Below are 16,087 nucleotides of genomic sequence, written 5' to 3' on the forward strand. Positions count from 1 at the left end.
GCACATGCACCCCCTACGCACCACCAATGCCTTTTATTCGACCGACGGAGCCATTGCAACAACAGGAATAGATATATATTTTTTGTTGCAATGTCCCAGGGGAATAAAAGGTATCCTTCCTGACCCGAAAGCGGCAGCTGTTTGCAGCGCTTCCCCGGCGTCCAGATGCGCTGGCAAACAAGGGCAGGGAAGGGAAAGCAACCGGCTCAAGCGCCGGGGCCGCAGCGGAGAGCGATCCCGCCTCCCCGCCCCGCACTGAGCATGCTCGGCGCTCCCACATCCGTCCCTCCCTCCCGGCCTGGGGGCGGGGGCCGGGGTCCCGCCGCCAATGAGCCCCGCGCGGCCGGGCGCAGCCATGAACGCGGGCGGCGGCCCGGCCTTCCCCGGCGCCGTGCAGTGTAAGTGCGGCGTTGCGGCCATGCGCGCTCCGGGGCCCGGCCGGGGCACGCGGCGCCCAGCCCCAGCCTGCGCCGGCCCCGGAACCTGAGTGCGGCAAGCGGCCGAGCGCCGCCGGGCCCGGGAGCCTGCCTGCCTGCAGGCGGGCCGGGATCAGGACCGGGCTGCTGGGTGGCGGGGGGTCGGGGCCACGCTTGGGTCACCCCATGCGTTATTAAAATAAATGAATAATAATGCATATCATTTATTACATGTTGCATCCTTTTTAAAACGTGATCGCGAGGTTGCTTGACTGTGCACCGACGGGATGGATTTGCAGGGGTGCAAATCTTCCCCGCGTCCCGCCTGTCGGGCGCTTGTTGTTTGGGGGCGGTTTGCGAGTGAGCGGCGTCGCCGACGTTCCCGTTTTTCCAGTTCCAGGAGGTACCACCGTCTTAGTGGAGCTCACCCCAGATATTCACATCTGCGGGATTTGCAAGCAACAGTTCAACAACCTCGATGCCTTTGTCGCTCACAAGCAAAGCGGCTGCCAGCTGACCGGCGCCACGGCCGGCGCCACGAGCACCGTCCAGTTTGTGTCCGAAGAAACGGTGCCGGCGACGCAGACGCAAACCACGACCCGAACGATCACCTCGGAGACCCAGACCATCACAGGTATTGCTGGGGGTGGTGGAAACGCCCGTCCCCGTGACAAATAGGAGAGTACTCCGTGCTAAAACACCGCTTCATACCCAAGTGTTCACGTGTGTTTTGATGAAGAAACAAACTTAGCTCTGGTGGGACACCAGCCACTTAATTTCATGATAAAAATGTGAGCCCACTCCTGATAGCTTAATCAAGTCATGAAAATGAATGAAAAGGACAGTCTTAATCAGCGTCTCTTAGGATTTATGAAAAGTAATCAGACTGGAATTCAGTTTATTTTTAACAAAGGCCATGATGAGAAATGCAGGGTGTGTCTGCACGTGCAGTGCATGCACAGCAATAAACTGGTGCACATTGTGCTGGAGTTTATTACTCCTGAGTGTCGCATTTAAACGTGCGCCGGGGACTGCAGCAGATTGAGCTGGGTCAGAGCCGCCCCAGCTGGCAGGGGGCCCAGGAGCTCCAACACGGCTCAGTGTGCTGCGGAGGGGCTGGCTGCGGTATGTGGACACTTCAGTGTGGGGCTAGCTGGCAGGAGCCCCCATGCTGAACCACCCTTGTGCCCCAGCCAGCCCTGTCGGCATCTACACGTGCGTGGCTGTGGAGTAAAAAACTCCACTATAGGAAAGTACTTGTATTTACAAGAACTAACCTGTGGCAGAGTGAATTAATTTACTCCATTCTAATAACTCTGCATGTGTAGACACAGAGACTTTAACTGTGACGCTGGTTAGGCAACTCTGCAGTAAATGTCTCGTGTAGACAGGCCCAGATTTGCTGTAGTTCTCATTCCAGGATATCCTTGCGTGAGGAGACCAGTCTGCAAAAACTGCTCTCGTAACTGCCTGGAAATGCTACCTGGTATTTGAGTCTTTGCAGACGATCAAAGCAGGTATAGAGCTAGCAAACTTTTTAAGAATGTGTGGAATTTTATTTGCTATTCACGTAACATGTAATAGTAACGTGTATTCATGTTTTCAGGTGTGGGGCCTTACTTGGTTTGAACTAATTTGTCCACCTGTAATTTGGGCAGAGAGTTGGGAGGAGGAGAAAAGAGTAGGATTTGTGAAAGACTGGGTAATCACATGAACCACAGTCAGGTATTACCTAATTTTAATAGTTTGCTGTGACTCGCTGAGTTTCGAATGAGCGCTTAACTTTTCTGCTTCTTATTATTAACTTTTTCCCACCTGTCAGGTGAGGGGTCTTACATCTACCCATTTTAGGGGAGCGGTCAAGTTTTAATCCGTTCAAAAGTCAGTGTTTTGCCTACAGATGTTTTATCTGACATTTTTACAAATAACTTCTAAAATCTTAAAGAGGTTGGATTTGAAAAGTAAAATTTTTTCAGTTTGTTTTTGACAGTAGATGGTATGCAGCCAGTTTAACTATTCTTTCCCAGACTAGTCCCTTACGGCCTTATCCCACTAACATAAGAGCGAATATAACTTTTTTTCACAAGAATAAAGCCCTGCACAGACAACAAAGAAAACAGACTAAACCACTAATCAGAGCTGTACAGGCCTTGAGGCTTTGCGAAGTCCTGCTGACTTCAGTATGACTGTGCACTGATGCAAGGGACTACCCAGGCAGAATATGCACCTTAGTCAAATTCTTTTTCCTTTTGTAGAGGACTTTTATGTGGTAGGAGGGAAAACATTTTTTAAAATTATAGGAATATATGGTTGTAAAACCAGGACTAAATGCGGAAGTGCTTAGTGTAATTAATTAAGGATTAGAGATGCACTGTATTATTGAACAAATTCACACTGTATGAAAGTGAATTTTGTATGCATTTAGTTTCAGCTCCGGAGTTTGTTTTTGAGCATGGCTACCAGACGTATCTGCCCAGTGAGAGCAATGAGCCTCAGGCTGCTGCTGTTGTCTCCCCACCACCAAAATCTCGTTCTAGAAAACCCACTGCTTCACTTGCCCAAAAGAAACTGAACTGTTGCTACTCAGGTAAAGTCATTTTTTTTTTTGTTCATTCCAAAGTAGTCATAAATACGTTAGGCCTGCTTGTTTCCATAAATCTAAGATAAAGAGAATATAGATGATGACATGATAATAAGTTTACTTAGGCCTAGAATTTGCACCTTTGGTCAGTAGGATTTTTGCCATTGATTTCAGAGTCAAGTCCTTAGGCTCTTTCACTATGATATATGCTGGTATGTCTCAACAGGCCTGTCATATGGGCAGAGGGATACCTGCACTCATCAAAATGTAAGGCCTTATTTGTCTTCTGCCTTATTTGTTTTAATTATATTGATCATCAAAGTAACCATACAGTATTGAGAAAATTCATGCAAATGCTGAATTTACTTGCATAAGACTTACCATGGGAGTAATACCTCTTTTCTTGGGTAGTCCTCCCACTAATTTAAGTAGAGTTTACTATTTTGTTGTTCCAAATTATTTCCGTCTCATTGAATGAATCTCATTTCAGAGCTTGGTGTTCATTTGCATGCTGTTTAATCTGTATTTCCCTACCTAGCCCTCTGGACTCAGACAAAACTCTGAAGGAGTCATTTGTTAGCCTGGGCCTCAGTAGCATTAACCCGAGATCATATTTGAAATTAATGAGTCTCACCTTTATCCCCTCTGTACTGTAGTGTGCATCCCAAACCCCAGGCACATATTCCACACAATTCGTTTTAGAGCTTAGCACAAAAAAGATAGGGTGAGTTAATGCAAAGAATGATTAGTCTAGGAAGGTGTTAGAAAACTAAGAGTACTGTTGAAGGTAAATGTAATGAAGCAAGATATAGACCTCCTTTTCCAGGAATATTGAAGTCATCCCTTTTCAAAGTAAAAAAAAAAAAGAAAATCTTGATGTTTTGGTGCAAAAAATGTTAGATTCCATCCAGAATCATGAAGGCTCCTGAATTTGCCAAAGCATATGTTCTTGTTTTGTGAGTTTTCTTTGCCTTTAAATATCTAACTTTGTGTTGTGTAATACGACTTTTGTGTTCAGGTTGCCAGTTTAAGACATCATACGGCATGAAAGATATGGAACGCCACTTAAGAACGCACACAGGTTAACTTCTAAAATTATTGGCTTCTGCTTCTCTCTTTTGTATGTTATTAACAGGTGTTTTCCTGCAAAGGGGATTTACATAGTGTAGCACTCATGCTCCACGGGCACAATTCCATCCCTTAGCTTCCATTGCTCTTTGAATGAGCGAGGCCCCGCTGGATGGTGCACACCACTCCACTGTCAGCCCGACTGCAGCTCATACTGTCTCTAGCCATCAAGTTGTAAAACATCAGAACACTTTTCCTGCTTGTTTAAGACCGTGATCATAGCACTAGATACTAATATGCGGGCATATCTGAACTGCGAATGGGCAGCTGTTTATTAGTACCCTCAGCACTTAATTGTTATTTCAGAAGTTGTTTCTTTTTTAAAGAAACTTACAGAAGATGTTATAGGGCAGTGGTGCTCAACCTTTTTCCCTAGCAGGCCAGATGGGCAGTGCCTGGTCCAACTGCAGGCCGGATGGTGGTTCTGGTCCAGCTCCCAGAGCCAGCATGGCATCTGGTCCTGTAGAGTGGGGCGGGGGGCAGCACAGCCTGAGCTCAGCCCAGCAGGGGAAAAAGGGGGCTTCACCTAGCCCAGTGAGTGGGAAAGGGATGTGACCCAGCCCAGCAGGATAAAAGAGGTATGAGGTAGTCTGGCCTTACCGGGAGGGGGAGAGGGAGGTATGGAATGGGGGCCAGCCCCAAACCAGCCCTGCAGGGGGAAGGGGATGTGGCCTGGCTCCAACCTGGCACTTGGGGCTTGGGTTATGGAAATTTGGCAGAGGGGAGTATGACCATATTAATGGCCACTGCTTCCCTGCCGTCAAATTTCCTAACCCATGGGGAGCCCTGTTGTCAGATGCAGTGGCTCCATGGGCTGGAGATTGAGCACTGCTGCTATAGAGCAGTGGGTTTTCAAAGTGTCTGCTGAATTGTGCATGATCTGTTTGCACGCATAACTTCTTGCCTCTGCACACTGGGAAGAGAGTGGCTAGTGTACAGGTAGTGGAAAGCATAAATACTGCTGGTATAGGAGGCTTTTCAAAAATTAAGACTATACCTCGTCAAAAATCAGTCGTTATAAAAATTCTTGTCCCCTTAATACTGTTTTGTTTGCGTTCAGGAGACAAGCCTCATAAATGTGAAGTTTGCAGCAAGTGCTTCAGTCGCAAGGATAAGCTGAAGATGCACATGCGTTCCCATACTGGGGTGAAACCTTACAAGTGTAAGCACTGTGACTATGCAGCTGCTGACAGCAGCAGTCTCAACAAGCACCAGCGCATCCACTCAAATGAGCGTCCATTTAAATGCCAGATCTGCCCTTATGCAAGCCGCAACTCTAGCCAGCTTACTGTACATCTCCGGTCCCATACTGGTAAGTAGATCTATAAGGGTGGCCTTGGACATTATATTTGAAGGTGTTTAGGGCACGTCGACATGTGCATTAATGTGCTTTAGTTATTGCACATTAAATCTAATACCTCCATTGTAAGGAAAATGCACATTAGCCTATCTTAATGCGCATAAACTAAAGAGCACAGGTTTTTTAGTGATACTTTAATGCCCATTAAAATAAGGTAATGCACATTAAAACGCACATGTAGATGCACCCTTAGGCTCTAAGTATATTCCCAGGATATGCCTAAGTGCTTTTGAATATCCCATAAGGGTTTTATCTGCATCTTTAAAAACCCATTGTCTATAATAGAGAAGCTGAAATATTTTATGTCATTAGAACATAAAATCAAGCTAGTTAAACCAGTTTAACTCTGTGATGTAGATGCTCTTAACTTGTTTGGATTTCATAATTCAATTTATCTTTGCATTAGTAGATTACTAATTACATTAACAAGATATGGGCAGCAGCAATATAAGTTTCCTCATGCTGAATATATTTTCTATATATAGATCCTTCAGTCTGTTACGGTAAATCCCACATATTTTCCTGGTACTAAATTCATAATTCTTATAGTCAAATTATTTTTGTAGATTCATTTTTATCAGATTCTCTCATGCAGTTTGTTCCTATAAACAACTTGTCAAACTTCTCTGTTACTGTTTGCCTCTGGGGTGTGTTGCTCATCCCTTTCCCTAAGGTATTAGGTTGGTTTACAGATTGTTCTTTCTGTATTTGATTAGTTCTGTGAATTTTAGTTGCATGCTGTATGATTCAGGGTTCATTAAATTAGCATTGACTAGCAGATTTTGATTCTGATGTGAAGTTGTATACAGTAAGGGATTTATTTCCAGTGGATGAATAAATTCCTTGTGAAATGTAGAGGAGGGAAAAATAAAACTAATCTCTTACTCATGTAAGAGTGTTTCAGATTTGGGCCCAAGATTTTTAAATTTTCTCTGTCAGCATCAAATGGTCTGAAGCCAGTTGTGTAATGTAAAACAGATCAATCTGCAAATTAGCAAATAAATGTATTACTTGCATTTGTCTTTCCTGGATTCTGCAATATGGTCAGCACAGTCACTATATGAAAATTGAGCCGTTGAAATATGTACTATGTCTTCATCAGTAAAGTGGGTTAAAATTCAATTGCTGCGTTTTGCAATTCAGCTGAAAGAGTATATAGCTGGGGCTGTAAAATAAACTAGCCCAGCAAGCAGTGTATCTTCATTAATAAAATCTGTATAATAAACACAATACACCATGTATCTCAATTATTAAACAGATACATAGATTAGCACAGTAGGTCCCAACTTGATTAGAAAAATGTGCAACTAATTCAGTGACATATGTAGTTGGATTAAAAAAAAGTATGCAAAATTATACAGCTATCACAAAGATCTATAAAATATTAACTTATAAATTAGCCATAGGCACTCATGATTAAAGAACAAAAACATTTATTGAACTTTCTTCATTTCTGTCTATTCCTTTCTTCTATTTCTGTCTTTAATGGCACCCTTTATTGCTTTCACTTTTTTTTCCACCATGGAGTGATATATCCAAATAAGACCTCACTCTTCAAGTGGTTCAGAGGAAAAACTGCCTGATAGATAACTGAAAAAAGTGAACCCTGTGGTTTTATGTGTATTATTTAAGCAGCTGTTTGGGGGTTTGTTAATGACCGTTCTCAAACATTTATTAGCCCGTATACTAGATTTGATTCAACGATTATGGAACAAACAAATATAAAGCTTAATTTGGTTGTATATAGTTGTGGCATGAGCCTACTAAGCAAAGGTTTAGTCCTTATGGTGCAAATGTAAAGTAAATGTTAAGTCCCTTTGTTGAAGTAACAGACTGCTCATGAGCTACCAGTTGAACATGCACATTTGCAAGGTCTGGCAGCCAAACACTTTGAGCCAAGTTTTCATCTGTGTCTGTTTTCTTGCTTTTATGCATATTCCCACAAAAGTTGTGCACATGCACGTACCTTGCCAACACACATGGAAGTTCCAAAAGAGAGACCTCCATACAGACATTCGTTTTCTCCTGGGAGAGTCACTGCTCTCTCAAAAAAAATCACAAGTATATAAATGTTAAGGCTTTTCATCCTAGAATAAAAATAGCCACTCCAGGAGAAAAGTAATCTGGGAACAACCAGGGTTAAATCACCCCCAGGAGAGCAAATGCAGGTAAGTTTTTCTTCAAGGAATATAAACCTGGGAGAATTCTCCCAGGTTATTTGAATGTGTGTAGAAAGCCAGAGATGCTCAAACTGATCTGTAGAAAGATGGTTTGTCACATAATGCAAAATCCTCTCACACTGCCAAGTTACATTAGAAGACCAAAGAATACATGAAATCCTTCCCTAACATTACTGTGTAGGCATATTAAACGTGCATCCACATAGTATTTTTTTATCATTTGTATTCATGATTTGTTTCATATTTCTCTCTTCCAGTTGTTATGATGCTGCCATAATATGATTAAAATTCCTCCTAATATAAAATGTAGTAAGTAACGCTCTTTAAACTTGGAGTACGCTTTGTGTATCTGTTTAGGAAATCGTATTTTGAAATGTACCAACAGAGTTAGGATTCCATCATGTTTGATTGAAATTGGTTAAAAGATTTAGTTTGAGATTATAGCCTTACTAATGAGAGATAAATGAGAAAATGCAGTAGCTCGTCTTGGAGCAAGTGTTCTCATAAAATCAACTAGAATAGAGAACATCTGGGATGCAAATACCAAGAACTGCTGGTGCCTGCCAGCATGTTCTCCTACTTTTTCTACATACAGAGCTCTCCATGTTGGGTGTCCACTGTGTTGAATAAGGTGCATATGCCAGTTTAAATTTTTGTGGTTTTTTTAGCATTAAACCTCCCCGAGATGTACTGTGAATCTTGGCTTGACTCTTCTAATTTAAATGCATGATTTGTTGACAGGAGATGCCCCCTTTCAGTGTCAGATGTGTCCTGCTAAATTTAAAATCAACTCGGACTTGAAGAGGCACATGCGTGTACACTCTGGGGAGAAGCCTTACAAGTGTGAGTTCTGTGACGTCCGCTGTGCCATGAAAGGGAACTTGAAATCACATATCCGCATCAAGCATAGCATGGAGAACACCCTCAAGTGTCCAGAGTGTGAATTCCAGTGCGGAAACAAAACAAGCCTTCGGCACCACATCCGAACCCATCAACCTGAGCAACCAGTGAAGTGTTCAGAGTGCAACTACTCTTGTTCCAGCAAAGCAGCTCTCAAGGTACATCAGAGAATTCATTGCAAGGACCGCCCTTTCAAATGTGACTTCTGCAGCTTTGATACAAAACAGCGGAGCAATCTGACTACACATGTGAAGAAAGCTCACGGGGACAAAGTCAAGGCCAAGAAGCAAATCTCAGAGAAGAAAGAGGGAGATAAGACAAAGCAGAGCACCTCCAGGCAAGTAGCCAGGTTAGATGCCAAGAAGGCATTTAAATGTGACCTGTGTGAAGCTTCCTTTGTCCGAGAAGATTCTCTCAGGAGCCATAAGAAACAGCACAGCATGTATAATGGGACTAAAAATAATGAACTGGCTGTTTTGCAGCTCCAGATGGATCCCAGTAGGCAAACCAGTGCCCCTATTACTGTCAGTCACCTTCAGGTTCCACTTCAGGCTGCCCAGGTCTCTCCATACAGCGAGGGAAGGGTCAAGATTATTGTGGGCCATCAAATGCCTCAGGCGAATAGTATTATTCAGTCTGCATCGGTAAATGTGGTGCCTCCTGCACTGGTTAGCCAGAATCAGGAAGACCTCTCTGCCAATAGCCGGTTGCAGCTCCTGGGCCAAGTCAGTTTGCTGGCACCTCCTCCCCCACCAGTGTCTCAGGGTGAAACTGGGTCAGTGGCACAGCCAGCAGTTCTTCTCACAGCCCATGACCAAAGTGATGGCAGTGCTCTACATCAGACACTGATTCCTGCTGCTCCAGTCAGTGGTCATGAGGCTTCAGCAAACCAGGCTTTCATCACCAGCTCTGGCATCAGCTGTTCTGACCTGGAAGGTCTCAGTGCTCTGATTCAGGAAGGAGCAACAGAAGTGACTGTGGTTAGTGATGGGGGTCAAAGTATCACTGTGTCTACTTCAGCTCCTCCACCTCCCATCTTTTCCTCATCCTCTCACACAGACACACCAAAGCAAACCTACTCCATCATTCAAAACGGAGCCCATACAGCTTTACTGTGTCCTGCAGACTCCATACCAGATTAGATTTAAAAATAAATTCCTTCCACATATTCTTGCCAGATCAAATTCAGCCCTAAGAACTGTGCCCCATGAAATCTCATTGAAGCCATTGGACCAGTTTGCACATGAAGTCATACAAGTACAGTAGCCTTGCACATGCCAAAAAAGTTTGTGCATATTTATGTGCAGAGGAAATTAGAGGCTGTGATCTTTGAAAAAATTGTCCCTGATTATTAATAGACCTATTTAAAATTTAATTTTCCAGAGCAGATTTTTTTCTTGTGCAACGTTTAACTTTATTTAAATAGAACAATAAATGTTTTTTTCCATCAAATGCAAAGAGCACCTTACCTTATGATATAATTTACCTTCATGATTAAGTTACTCATTCTTTTCATGTGAAAAGAAAGGCAGAAGCAACCAACACCATTTGGGACATAGTTTTCAAATGGAACCAGTTTGAGGTCACTACACTCGTTGTGGGTGTTTTGTTGCATAGCTCACTGACCTCACATGGAAGGAGCTAGCTTGAGTCTGTGCATCACTAGGTAGAGAATACAATCCAGCAAAGCATTTAAGCACACGCTAGTCCCATTGATTTCAGTGGAAGTAATCATACACATAACTTGAATGTATGTTGACTTTTGCTGGATTAGGGGAGTAAAGAGTACTACCATTGTGGTTTACCTCGCTGGTATTTTCCATCTCTCACACAGCAAAAAACAGTGGTTATTCTGCTTTTTGTTAGGTACCACAATAAACAGCCATTCACAATTTTTTATTAATTCTCACATAATACAAATTGTTAGGCATAAGTCATATTGGATCTGATCTACTGTTGAGATGCTGCTGGTTGCATAAAACCTAATCATTCAACATCAAAAATAATTTTGGCTCCAGTCCCATTGAACCTTATGCATGTGTTTAACTCGACTCTTGAATTGCTTGCAAGACTTGGGCCTCAATTTGTAACTGTAAATTGATTTATTTCAAATGTGACTTCGGAACAGAGATAAAAAACAGAATGAATTGTTAAAAAGGGTGGAGCCCAATTATCAGTCATCCAGTATCCTGTGGCTTTCATTGTCCTATGTCCAGATTTTTCCAAACTGCTCATGCATACTGAGCTCATTTAAAAAATTCTGGCCACTTATTTGGAAGCCTGCCTGTCTTTAAATGCCTGGCATGTAGATGCAGAATGGAATATTTAAAAAGAAAATTGGGATTTATCTAGAACCCAATGAAAGTGAAAGGATCACCATTGACTTCTGTAAGCTTTGAACTGGGCTCTGGGCCCATTTCTGAGCCCAACTTTCTGAACAGAAAATCTCTGAAGTGTCAGACCTGTTCATATCATAATGGCATCCCCTTGTATGTGTACAAAAAGGTGACACACCTAAAAAAAATGTATTTTCAAAGTCCCTGCAATTATGATAATTTGGCACAGAGCCACTAGCCAGTTCTGACTGATTAGTAGTGCATAGCATTTTCTGGGTATTAATAAAGAGGCTTTAGGATTTTGTCTAGTGGTGCTTTCAGAGTAATCACTAATTACTAGACCAATTTATTGAAGTCAGAGTTGTCAGTGCTTAGCACCTTACTGGAGGCAGTTGTGCAGGAATGTATTATGAGGTACTTCTTTAAAAGAATAATAATACAGTAAAATCGTTGTTATCCGGCATCCCCAGGGCAAGGGGATTGCCGGTTATGTAAAAATTCTGGTTATCTGAAATAACCCGGCAGGGTGGCAACAGCACGTGGAGCAACGGCAGTGGTTGGGGGGCAAAAGCAGGCAATGTGTGTGAGCTTTCCCCTGCCCCCTGTCCGCACCCGGCTGGCCGGCCAGAAATTCCAGTTAATAGAAGTCCCAGTTACTTAAATGCCGGATAACAAAGATTTTACTGTAATATTAAGTCTACATCAGCAATGACTCACCATTGTGTCATAACAGAATTTTTATTCGAATCATGTATGCAACACAGTGATCTGTATCAGAATGCTCCTTGTTTAAAAAAATACAAATATATTTTTCCAAATATAGCCCTGCAGTTTGCTGTTGCTGTTTCTGTTAATTTTGGTGCACAAGTAACCTTTGCTTTTTAGATGTGCGCTGGAAAAAATACACGTCGTGCTTTGTAAGCAAGAGCGCAGGTAAGTGTTGTATGTATTTATTTGTGGTTACTGGTCTCCAGTTTGCAAACTATCATTCTAGTGACATAGATCAAATGTTGTAATCTTTAGATCAAAATGCATTAGGTGTATGCAGTCCACTCCTATGTTCCCTCTTACGAAACCGTATACAACTGTTCCCATGTACATGGTAAGTCTGAATTTCTAAATTGTCGGATAACTGAGATGGGGGAAATGGTGTCGTTCAAATACAGTTGTATTGGGCCAAATGATCTTACTGCAAAGAGCAAGCACTTGAAATCATTTAATAGCAAACATAATTTTCTCCTTTTTCAAGACAACTCATTGACCTAAAGCACTAATGCAGTAGAGGAGGCTGTAAGCTTGATCCTACATCAATGGAAATGCATGGAACCGCTCCTATTGTCTTCAGGGGGAAGAGCAGGCCGCATTGTCATATTTGAGGACATGCAGCCAGAGAGGAACAATGAAAGCAAACTTGACGAGTCGAGCTCTAGTAACTAATGCCCCATTTAGGCAAATATCATCTGCTTTGATTGAATGTCTGATCATCAGCATGTTGCAGTCAGCCTGTTTGGGTTTTTGTGCAACATTTTACATCCTTATACCATCATAACTTTTAATGTGAGGTCAAAACATTTGTCCTAATGCACAGGTACAGTGATTTTTCTTATTGTAGCTCAAAGAAATGTCTTGTTACATTTTTTTTTTCCTAATACAAATGCACTAAAATTGGAATTGGAAAATTCAGGTCAGTTTTCATGTCCCCGTTTGTATGCAGAAAGTTAACATATGTAGCATTCCAGAATTTGAACTGCAAAGTGATAATGAAGTATTTTTATATCATCTATAGGTGGCACTAGAGATCAGGATAAAATTTTAAGCTTAGCTAGTTATACTTTAAATCCATACACTTTTATGAAAGAAACTTCATAGTTCTCTGCTTTCAGTTCTTCTGCAGGTAGAAATGTAAAAACACTTGTAAAACAAATTGCAAGAAGTTGCAGGAAGCTTTGAGATCCAAGCACTGTTACAATTATCAATATTTTAAGAACAATAAGAACAGCAAAGACAAAAATGAGCAAAAATGTGTTGCCACATAATTCAGAGCAAATTTGTAGTAGTACAGAAAAGTAATTTTAAAAACTCTCTTCAGTATTGGGAGGGTGATTGTTTAGTAAAAAAATGAAATTCAGCACTAGTAGGTGGTTTGGGTCAAAATTGTCTGCATTTATATTTACATTTATTCATTCTTGCACCAATGACCCCAGGACCCTAATGCTAAATGTAATGTCCAAGTCGTGTTACGCAGTTCTGTTACACGCCTTTCAGTTTCTCAAAACAGGTTTGTTTACCTTTTTCAAGTAGGAAACCAGTAGATTTATGTCATATTATGAATGCTAACCCTTCATGTTGGTCTTACCTATCACTGTAAGATAAACAGGAAAGATAACAAAACGGTGAGAATGAATAGACAAAGGCATAATACTCCCTTTCTTCAACACTGTTTAGCATTACACTTACAGAAATAATCTGTAAAACTGAGTTGGGGAAAGGGGGTTTCCCTTCTACATTTAGAAAAAATATCCCATAGCCAAGCCTTAAATAGGGTCAGTATTTTTTTTTAATCCTTTTGTCTTCTCACACAAGAGACACGAAAATGCCATCGTGACCATTATGCAAGAAGGCTGGCAGAAGCATATTGCTTTAATGTCTTGCATTTGTTTAATCTGTTCGTGCTGCTATCAAATGAACTCTCTTTCCCTTGAGAGAACATGTTAATTCGTAACAAGTGTATATTCTGGAGCTTGCTTGTTTTTCTTGAGTGCCATGGAATTCATACATCCTTCTGGAGCTCTGCCGCAATCATCGGGATCTCAAACAATTTGTCTTTCTTTCCATGTGAAAATAATATTTGCTTGCACATAGCAGCTTTCACATGAGACTCTCCATTATGTGTGCCTCATAACTGTATGCATGGTTGTTTTGCTGTTGGCTAAACAAAAGCACAGAGTTTCTGATTTACTGAGCATCACATGGTGTGCTAGCGTCAATCTAGTATAAAACCTAGGAGTTCTGGCTACTGAGCGAGACCGTCCACTGTCCGTAAAACGGATTGTACTTGCGTTGCATGGCAATAAAATCTGTTTATCTTTCAGAGGAACATAATAAGATGTTCAAAAGAAGCGACTTGAAAGCCTAACGTCCACTGACCATCAGCAGGACTTATGCTACAAAATCACTTGGGCATTTTTTAATGCCTTACCCATAGGGTCCTAAAGATGCAGGTTACAAGTTACAAGCCTCACTTTTTTTTTTTATGTTGGTCTTTTCATTGAGCAGTTTTGAAAACAGCATTAGCACACTAACTATATTAGGAATAATATTAAGAAATTAGTAATGCATTGTGTATGTATTTCAAACAACACATTTCCACCTCACCCCACATTTAGATTCTTGGTTATTATAGGACCCCATGTACTTTTAAAAATAAACCTGCATGCCAGGGCTAAAATTCTATTCCATACTAAGCCATTGCTTGTACATCATTGTCCATTTTGTTTGGTTTTACATGACACAAAATTAAGGGAATCCACAAGTCAGGGAAACCTTGGTTTTAGCTTGTCAGCATTGCAGTTATCTGTGGGATCTCTGGTTTTACATATGCTCCCACACTCAATGATTATGGACTGAGTTTAAACAAGAAAGCTTTTTTAGTATTATTAAAGAAAACTAAGGCTCCTGTTTTACCCTGCCTCAGTCACTGATAACTGTCGTCTTAGTAAAATTTTGATATCAAAAACTTCAGCTGGGATTTCCACTAATAAAGCTTTCCTCTGCTGAAGCTTTCAACTTCAAAGCATATTGCAGTTGGCTGTACTTGCCTAGAGTTTGGTGGTGGTGCAGCTATGCTAATGGTTGCTCATAGGTGACTGAAATGGGAGCAAATCCCCAGTGTACATGACACCTAAAGCTGAGCAAGGTTTGGGTTTGTGTGAAGCTACAATTAGTCTTAGGGTCATTAATTAGGAAGAGAAATGTTGAGAGTAAAACAGTTGCATAAAGTGTTCCTAGATCAATGTTGCCTGCAGTGATTACTTGTCTACACTTGAAAATTAGATGAGGTCCTGGCCCTTTTCTGAGTCAATGGAGTTTCGACCTCTGGGCTTTTTAGGGACAAAATGTGTACTTTAACTTAATTGGGGCATGTCTACACGTGACACTATGGCAATGTAGCAATGCACTATGGCAACATAGCATCTGCAGGCATCTACATGTAACCAGCAACTACTTTGCCGTAGCGACACGCTCCCCTGGTATAGCACACCGCTACACCAAAATAGCTACTAAAAATTAATCGTGCACCACAAGTACAGTGCAGTACGGGCTGTTAACTGTACTTGTTCCTCCAAAAGGAAGCACTAAATCATGTTGCAGTAACAACATCACCATATAGATGTGACATGTAGATGCGCCCATTGAGTAATAAAGATCTCCATATATAGTCCCATTGACTTTACCAGGACTGTTTGCAGCATAACAACTAGCCCATAATATCCTTGCATGGCTTAGTACCCTCATATTTTTTCTCATAAAGGCTAATAAAAAATTAACATTTTAGAATCACAATACATGTCATACATTTTTTCCTGTTGCATGGAAAGAGAAGAAAAGACTTTTTTGGGTTTTGGTTTGTTTTTTTTTAAGAAAGGGTAACTATTGTGGGTTTCTATCTTAATTCCTTCATGTTTCGTGTTCTTTGCCAACCTAAATATTGTGTGTATCCTTTTTCCAGTGTGATGTCCTGCCATCGATACAATATTTGATATGTCCCTGATGGGGAGGACTACATCCTATAATTCCAAGGGTATTGACTTGGTGATTTAATAGCCTTTTATATTTCTAGTTGGAAAATCTTTAACATTTTTTTATTTAAATTTTAAGAAGAGAAACCAATATTGTTAAGAGACGCTAATGTTCCGTTGTCAGTTATCCAGCTGACCTTTCATAAGATGATAATGGTTTCTATAGTGACCTCTAGGAAATAATGTCTCAGATATCATTGTGAATTCCAAGTCTGTAATAGGGAAAGCTTTCTTTTCTCTTGCAGGTATCTAGTTCTGCTTCTGCTATTATTCGAGTCACTAGACATTGAGGAGGACTAAAAAAAACACACAGGATTTGGTTACGTAGTTATCTTTCATCTCTTAGAAATTTCATACATGTAAAATGTAGGGAGGTGAAAAAGTACA

At 41.3% G+C, this 16,087-nt stretch overlaps 1 protein-coding gene across 1 annotated transcript; it reads left to right on the top strand.

Moving 5' to 3' along the window:
• The first annotated feature begins 291 nt into the window (after nt 1–291).
• Nucleotides 292–11,723, top strand: ZFP64 (ZFP64 zinc finger protein). The gene is made up of 6 exons (XM_014609755.3): nt 292–398; nt 811–1,050; nt 2,842–3,003; nt 4,016–4,078; nt 5,186–5,437; nt 8,407–11,723. Exons 1-6 carry the CDS (start codon nt 329–331, stop codon nt 9,705–9,707), a joined length of 2,088 nt encoding a protein of 695 aa, XP_014465241.2. The 5' UTR covers nt 292–328; the 3' UTR covers nt 9,708–11,723.
• The last annotated feature ends 4,364 nt before the right edge of the window (nt 11,724–16,087 follow it).

This window comes from Alligator mississippiensis, chromosome 9 (genome assembly GCF_030867095.1).
Source record: "Alligator mississippiensis isolate rAllMis1 chromosome 9, rAllMis1, whole genome shotgun sequence".
Lineage (NCBI taxonomy): Eukaryota > Metazoa > Chordata > Crocodylia > Alligatoridae > Alligator > Alligator mississippiensis.

Bases quoted from the DNA above. Each gene is read 5' to 3' on its own strand.
- ZFP64 (XM_014609755.3), top strand. From the start codon at position 329: ATGAGCCCCGCGCGGCCGGGCGCAGCCATGAACGCGGGCGGCGGCCCG. The intron at 399-810 runs GTAAGTGCGGCG...CCGTTTTTCCAG, and splicing joins CTTCCCCGGCGCCGTGCAGT to TTCCAGGAGGTACCACCGTC. The intron at 3,004-4,015 runs GTAAAGTCATTT...TTTTGTGTTCAG, and splicing joins ACTGAACTGTTGCTACTCAG to GTTGCCAGTTTAAGACATCA.